The 8,046-nt window shown below is 42.8% G+C and overlaps 2 protein-coding genes across 2 annotated transcripts; both read left to right on the plus strand.

Moving 5' to 3' along the window:
* The first annotated feature begins 246 nt into the window (after positions 1-246).
* LOC113748928 (wall-associated receptor kinase 3-like) lies at positions 247-4,236 on the plus strand. Its single transcript, XM_027292528.1, has 3 exons — positions 247-1,255; positions 1,595-1,774; positions 2,896-4,236. Exons 1-3 carry the CDS (start codon positions 364-366, stop codon positions 4,101-4,103), a joined length of 2,280 nt encoding a protein of 759 aa, XP_027148329.1. The 5' UTR covers positions 247-363; the 3' UTR covers positions 4,104-4,236.
* A 1,589-nt stretch (positions 4,237-5,825) lies between these two features.
* LOC113750459 lies at positions 5,826-6,608 on the plus strand. Its single transcript, XM_027294430.1, has one exon. The coding sequence runs from the start codon at positions 5,826-5,828 to the stop codon at positions 6,606-6,608; it is 783 nt and encodes a 260-aa protein (XP_027150231.1).
* Positions 6,609-8,046: the final 1,438 nt, after the last annotated feature.

Here is an 8,046-nt window from a genome sequence, read left to right on the forward strand (position 1 = left end):
ACAAATACTCCTTTTTATCTTGACTGCATTCATTTGAAGTTAACCGTCCTATTTGGGGTCTACAGAAGAAGTTTCAATGGTAAAATGAGTGGGCCTTTGGTGCGTTTACTGGCTAAGTCTTCCCTTTACATTTTTTTTTCAGTAACTAAACGTCCCTTTTTTTTTTCCCCTTTACTTGGAATGCCTATAAAACGTCCCTATTTGGGGTCTACAGAAGAAGTTTCAATTGTAAAATCCGTAGGCCTTCTGTGCGTTTACTAACTAAGTCTTCCCTATCGTAAGTTTAAAGTCCTTAGAACTGCACAATTAACAATTGCAACTCTCTTCTGGAAAGGAAACTTGCTTCTTTGAAAAACAATTCCAATGGGCTTCAATCGGTTGATTTTACCGATGCTCTTGCATTTGGTAATTGCCTTAATGCTCTCTTCCGCTTCCACTTTGACGCCCCCAACATTTCCTATAGCGATGCCCGGCTGCAAGGATCATTGTGGAAATGTAAGCATTCCATTTCCATTCGGTATTACAGAAGATTGTTACCTTAACAAACATTTCTTTATCAACTGCACCAACCCTTCAACCTCTGTCCCTCAACCACTTCTGCAAAACAGTACAATCAATGTCACAGAAATATCTCTGGAAGGTCAGGTGTACCTTATGCAGTATATAGCAATTGATTGCTATAATGAAAACGGAAGTTTATTTTCCCACAATTCACCATGGATGAGATTATCTAAACGCTTTACCTTCAACAGTACATCTAATAAATTCATTGTCGTTGGCTGTGATGCCTACGGTATAGTTTATGGTTTTGGTCAACACCGGAGCTACGCAACTGGATGTGTCCCTTCCTGTTATTATAAGGAAGATGTAATTGATGGCTCTTGTTCTGGCATCGGTTGCTGCCGGACAGATATCCCACCAGGGGCATGGAATATTAATGTGAGGTTGACCAGTCTTAGTAGACACACCAAGGTGTGGGATTTCAATCCTTGCAGCTACGCTTTTGTGGTGGAAGAGAAGGCTTTCAATTTTTCTGCAGATAACCTCACCAACTTGAGCGTTGATTTAAGTCTTCCCGTCGTGGCCGATTGGACCATTGAGGACGGGTCATGTGACGTTGCCCAAAGAAACATGACCTCTTATGCATGCTCTAGGAAAAACAGTCACTGTTACGAATCTTTTAAGGGGTTGGGATACCGTTGTTCTTGCAATCAAGGATACGAAGGCAACCCATATCTTCCTGATGGTTGCCAAGGTATGTGTGGAAAAAAATTGTTTCATTTATCTAATTAATCCATATATGTATGTGTGTTTCAATTCACATTTGAAATTATGCTTCTGCTTTCTATTTTTTTAATGAATTCTATAGCTATTAATGAATGCCAAGATCCAAGTCTTTACAATTGTGCGAAGAATAATGTTTGTTACAACACAGTGGACAACTACACATGTCCTTGTCTCAAATAAATTTTTTCCCAAAGAACTTTCAATCCAAACAAATACGGTCTGGTGTACTTTTGAAAAATGATTTTTACTTGAACAAATCCTTGATAGATCCAACATGATTTTTTTTTTTTGGGGTAACGTTATGCAGATATTGATGAATGTCAAAAAGAAGAGACCAATAATTGCAAATTCGGAGAACTTTGCATAAACGTCGAAGGAGGCTACAATTGCTCTTGCCCGAAGGGGTACCTTAAGAAAGATGATGGAAAAGGGGGTGAAGGTTGCACTAAGAAAAGCCATCAAGCACTTGTGGCTGGTATTCTTGCAGGTAATAGTTTGTCTTTTGTGTTACCGAAGTGTTCCAAAGTATTATACAGATAGGCACAAAGACCAAGCTTGGTCAAAAAGCAAATTACTGTTCTCAGATCAGCTTAATTTGCATTTTGTTTAGGATAAATTTCACTTTACCCCCGTGATTTAGTATTTTTTACATAACTCCCTATGGTTTCAAAAACTATATATAATCCCCTCATAATTTGGATTAAAGTGTCAAAGTGACGGGAATGATAATTTGTAATGGAATCACCTAAAATGTCAAAAATAACCTTATGTAAAGTTGAAAATTATTTATTAACCAAGGGAGGTTATGTGTATATTTTGAAACCATAAGGGGGTTATATGGTAAAGTATTAAACTATAAGGGAGTTAGTGTGTCATATATTTATAAGGGTAATTTCGATATTTTTAGAAGTTCCGTTACGAATGATTATTTCTGTCATTTTGACACTTTAATCCAAATCATAAAGGGGTTATGTATAGCTTTTGAAACCATATCGGAGTTATGTATAAAAACGCTAAATTACAAGGAGGTAAAATGTAATTTGTCCTTTTGTTTATAAACACACATAGACATACGATCAATGTCAACCCAAAGCTCGACCACCTCTTAATCAGGTTTACTTTTGACCTCGAATTTAGCCAAACCAAAGTCAACATATATGTAAACTAAAGAGAGTTAAGAGTACGAAGCACAAGACCAATTCGATGATTAGCCACATTAATCAAGTGACGTTATCTTTTTTATTCGAATTCAAAGTCTTTTCTTTTTTTTTGCTCCCTTATTGTACGGTTTGAAGTCTCCATTAAAGTGAAAAGAAAAAAAAATTCTAGGGTATACATTTTCTCACATTGCCTATCAGTTAAAAGCATCACATATAGAGAAGCATTCTATTATTGCCGAAGCAATAAACTCAGGGACAAACTCTTGCTTAAATCTTGTTCAGAAATATAATCGACAATTTCACTAATATAAACTTGATAATAATCACTTGTATTATACTTCGAAGTTGATATTGCTTTACCCCTGCGCAGTTCAACATGTTCCTTCTCGTTCCTTCCTTTTCTGGGATTTTTCTTCCTCTAAATATTGTAAAAAAAACACTGTCTTAGGTGTTGCTGTGGGCACTATGGTTCTGCTAGTGGTCTGTTCTTGGTGCTTGTACGTGTCCAAGAAAAGAAAGATGATGTGGTTGAAGGAAAAATTCTTTCGAGAAAATGGAGGGCTACTCCTACAAAAGCGACTCAACGGACAAGAAGAATCCTCAAATAGCCCAAGAATTTTCAGTGCCAGAGATCTTGAGAAGGCAACAAACAACTTCCATGAAGGTAACATTATTGGTCAAGGAGGTTTTGGGATAGTCTACAAAGGTCGTCTAATAGACAACAAAGAAGTTGCTATCAAGAAGTCAAAAACAGTTGATCCCAACCAAATTGAGCAATTCATCAATGAGGTTGTGATTCTGTCACAAATTAACCACAAAAATGTAGTTAAGCTCTTTGGTTGTTGTCTCGAGACAGAGGTACCTTTACTCGTTTATGAATTTATCAACAATGACACTCTTTTTAACCATTTACACAACAAGAAGCGGGCACGTGAAATTAGTTGGGACATCCGACTGAAAATAGGTGCAGAAACTGCAGAAGCCCTCTCATATTTGCACTCCGCTGCTTCACCTCCAATCATCCATAGGGACATAAAGACCACGAACATACTTCTGGATGAGGAATTTACAGCAAAAGTATCCGATTTCGGTGCTTCAAGATTGGGCCTTCTTGATCAAGATCAACTATCTACAGTGGTGCAAGGAACTCGTGGATATCTGGACCCTGAATTCTTCCAAACATTTCAGTTGACAGAGAAAAGTGATGTTTATAGCTTTGGAGTCGTTCTTGTGGAGCTACTAACAGGGGAAAAGCCCGTATGCTTCAATAGATCAGAGGGTGAGATAAGTTTAAGCAATCATTTCCTTTCTTCGATGAAAGAAAATCGACTGTTTCAAATTCTTGAAGATTCTGTCGCGTCTGATGATAATATTGACCAATTGAGACAAGTTGCTGTGCTTGCCGAACGATGCCTAAATGTAAAAGGCGCCGACAGGCCTTCCATGAAAGAAGCAGCAATGGAACTGGTAGGGTTGCGAATCACATCAAAGCATACTTGGACTCAAGGTTCTCAAGCTTTAAACCAAGAAGAGATTGAGCCCCTGATTGATCATCAAGAACAATCCAATCCCTCCGGTGGCGGTGATATTATGTTGACAACTACATATTATAGCCTCCAAAATCAAGAAATACAGCCAATTGCCCATGGGAGATGATCATTTGATCCTGCGGTCATGGGAAGGACTGGATTGCATTTTTACGTCATCCTTACTTGTGTTTTTGATATTACTAGTGATTATGTTATCACGATATGTTAACATCTTTTTAACGCTAAAGTTCGCAATTATATTTTGATTGTCAACCTCACAACAACATATTAGTATGTTTTTAATTTTCTTTAACCAAGTTCTTTGAAAAAGGTATTGTGTACGATTAATCACCAAACTTTTCTGAAATCTCATCTTACTCCATTGAGCTATATTGATGGATCCAAATTGATAATCACACATAAACCCATAGGAACAATCTCAAGAATTTGATATATGAGGTAAAGGAAAGAAATTTTTTTCTATTACTCAAAGAAGGCTGCGGCTACAGAAGAACGAAAAACACAGAGGCTATGCACAAAGACCAAAAATAAAAGGCAACTGCTACTTTGTACAATAGCTAGACACAAGACTTCTAATTCTACTATGACTAACATTATGGGATTTGATCCCATGTAGCCAACTTTAGACTTGCCAAGAAAACTAGCCAATAAACAAATGACATGCGATCAATAAATAAAACTAACCAATCAATCATAGTTTGGTTTATATTTCTACATTGACTCCCTTAAACCAAACTCTTCTAATTTGGACATGCTCAACAACTTTTTCAACTTGATAAAAAATCTCCGTCTTCAATGCTTTGGTGAAAATGTCAGCCACTTACTCTTCAGTTCTGCAATAATCAATTTCAATCTCTCTCTCTCGAACTAACTCACGTATGAAGTGATATTTGATGTCAATATGTTTGCTACGCCCATGAAGTACTGGATTCTAGGGTAGAGGTTTTCTCACCAAAAAAAAAAAAAATTCTAGGGTAGACATTTTCTCATATTGGCTATCAGTTAAAAGCATCACATATAGAGAAACATTCTATTATTGCCGAAACAATAAACTCAGGGACAAACTCCAGCTTAAACCTTGTTGAGAAATGTAATCAACAATTTCACTAACCTTCACCCAGTTCCCTGCTGGCTTGAACAGCTTGGTGGTGGTACAGATCAGTTAATATATATACAGATGAAATATAATTAATCTTGTTTCTCTGTTCTTGTAATGTCCAAGCTTTGATGATTCTTCCTGTCGAGTTCCTGGCTATCATCCCTTTAGGAAATAGCTGATCAGTTATGATTTATATTTAATAATATTTGCTGCTGGAGGTTCCCATTGCTTCTTGTTTTAGTCTCAATTGTTTCACCAAAAGCTCTGACGCTGCGATGATTCAGCTTCAACTTCTTTGAGTTCTAGCCATTCTCTATACGTTCTGTAGAAGGTGCCTTCATCTATGTCAATTTTATTAAATTGAAACTTTTGACTACTCTACGCCATTCTCTATACGTTCTGTAGAAGGTACTTCTATATTTTGCAAATCGCCATTCACTTCCCTTGTTTATTGAAAACTCTTTATGGGAACCTCCCTTTCCGTAATACTATTCTTCAAATAATTACCACTTCAATGTAATACCAACCAACCTCCAAATAGCTTTCCACTTCCACAAACATCCAACCAGCAACTTGCAAAGAATTTTACCGAGGACATAAAGAACTACAGCCACACATAGGAAAGGCACATTAATACGTAGAAAACTTAGACATGTAAACCTTTTTCCTCTTTCTAAGCCCAACGTTTCGACCGACCCGGAAGACCACCTCTCAATCTTCCTGACGCACATGCGTCTGCACACCGCTGCGGATGAAGTCCGCTGCAAAACCTTCCCCATGTTTCTGAAGGGGAAGGCCCGGCTCTGGTTCCCGGGTCTGGCACCGGGGTCTATCCGGAGTTTCCCCGAGCTGGCCAGACAGTTCGCCGCCCCGTTCGTCTCCTCGAAGACTTATTCGAAAAACGCGGCTCACCTGATGGCAATCAGGCAGAAGCGGGACGAGTCCCTGAGGAATTTCATGACCCGCTTCAACACGGAGAGCTTGCAGATCAGGGACAAGGATGAAAAGGTGGTCCTGGCCGCCTTCATGAACGGGCTCAGGGCGGAGGAGCTCTTCTACAAGCTCGCCGATAAGCCTCCTAGAAACCTGGAGGAGCTCTTGATCAGGGCGCACGCAGCCACTAATGCAGAGGAGGCGGCACGCCTAAAGAGGGAGTCCGATCGAGAGCTAGGCGATCGGAGAGGACGTGGAGCCTCCGAAAACAAGGACGGCCCGGCCAAGAAAAACGTTTTTTACCGACTCTCAAAGGAGAAAGCTCCCGCTCAGCCACCGCTTCCGGAAAAAGGGTACACCCCCCTGACTCGGCCCAGAACCCAAATCCTAGCCATTATGGAGGCGGAGGGCTTGAGGGAACGGCCGCCTAAGATGGGGACACCCCGGAACAAGAGAAACCAGGACAGGTACTGTGCCTTCCACCGTGATGTTGGGCATGATACGGAGGGGTGCTGGGCGCTGCGAAAGGAGATCAAAGATCTGATCCAGCGTGACTTCCTGGGGCGATTCGTGCGGTAAGGTCGACCAGACCAGGAGCCAGGACGCACCTATCGCGGAGACAGGGACGAGGGCCAGTGTCGCGACCGCCCTGAGCAGCGTGACATTCCTCGGGGCAACTCCCCCGACCAAGACACCCAGAACTTAGCAGTGGTGATAAACACCATCGCTGGGGGCCCCACAGGGGGGGACAGCCATGCAGCTTGGATGAACAGGCGGCCTCCCCCCGAGGGGGATGATTCCCAGAAGCGCTTGCGCATGGATGAGGAGATCACTTTCGGATCGAGGGATGCGGTTCCCCTGGCGTCAGGAAACCACGAGGTCATCGTGATAGACGTCGTGACCAATAACTATCGGGTGAAGAAAGTGTACGTCGACCAAGGGAGCGCAGTGGACATCCTGTTTTACCGGGCGTTCAAGGAACTCGGCTTGGAGGACGGACAGCTAACCCCGGTTCGGACACCCCTTGTGGGCTTCACCGGACCGCCCATCAATCCGAAGGGGATGATCACTCTGATGGTCACGGTAGGGCAGGCGCCCAAATGCCGGACCATCCTCGTCAATTTCGTGGTGGTCAAACAACAATCCCCATACAATGTGTTCTTGGGACGGCCCGCCTTGAATGCCCTCCGAGCTATCCCCACGTCTTTTCACCTCAGCGTCAAATTCCTCACTCCGGGACGAATAGTTGAGGTGCATGGAGATCCAGAGGTGGCCAGAGCTTGCTACTTGGCCATGCTCCGGGGGCAGGAGAAGGTGGTCGCCCAGACGACCAGTCTGGAGCCCTATATCCAGGGGGAGGAGGCTCGGCAGTTAGGCACCCAGGATGAAATCGAGGGGTTCCCCCTGAGGGAGGACAGGCCCGAACAGGTCCTCCACATCGGCTCGTCGCTACCCCCCGAGGAGAAGGAGGGTTTGAAGGCCCTGTTGATGGAATACTCCCAGGTTTTCGCGTGGACGGTTGAGGACATGCCCGGAATCCCCACTGACCTAGCCGTCCACCGCCTTAACGTGGATCCTCGCTTCAAGCCGGTGAAGCAGAAGAAGAGGAGTTTCGCCCCAGAGAGGAATGAGGTGATCAGGAAGGAGGTCGGCAAGCTGCTGGAATCCAAAATCATCCTGGAGATATACTACCCGACCTGGTTAGCCAATCCCGTCCTAGTGAAGAAGGAGGACCAGTCCTGGAGGATGTGCATAGACTTTACAGATCTCAATAAGGCCTGCCCAAAGGACTGCTTCCCCTTACCGAGGATTGACAGGTTAGTAGACTCTACTGTGGGTTTTGACGTTTTGTGTTTCTTGGATGCCCTTAAGGGATACTACCAGATAGAGATGGCCGAAAAAGACCGGGAGAAGACTTCTTTCTTCACTGAGGAAGGAACTTATTGCTACCGGACCATGCCGTTTGGGCTAAAGAACGTCGGAGCTACCTACCAGTGTCTGGTCAACAAATTGTTCC

Source organism: Coffea eugenioides, chromosome 10 (assembly GCF_003713205.1).
Source record: "Coffea eugenioides isolate CCC68of chromosome 10, Ceug_1.0, whole genome shotgun sequence".
Taxonomy (NCBI): Eukaryota; Viridiplantae; Streptophyta; class Magnoliopsida; order Gentianales; family Rubiaceae; genus Coffea; species Coffea eugenioides.

Bases quoted from the DNA above. Each gene is read 5' to 3' on its own strand.
- LOC113748928 (XM_027292528.1), top strand. From the start codon at position 364: ATGGGCTTCAATCGGTTGATTTTACCGATGCTCTTGCATTTGGTAATT. The intron at 1,256-1,594 runs GTATGTGTGGAA...AACGTTATGCAG, and splicing joins TCTTCCTGATGGTTGCCAAG to ATATTGATGAATGTCAAAAA. The intron at 1,775-2,895 runs GTAATAGTTTGT...ACACTGTCTTAG, and splicing joins TGTGGCTGGTATTCTTGCAG to GTGTTGCTGTGGGCACTATG.
- LOC113750459 (XM_027294430.1), top strand. From the start codon at position 5,826: ATGCGTCTGCACACCGCTGCGGATGAAGTCCGCTGCAAAACCTTCCCC.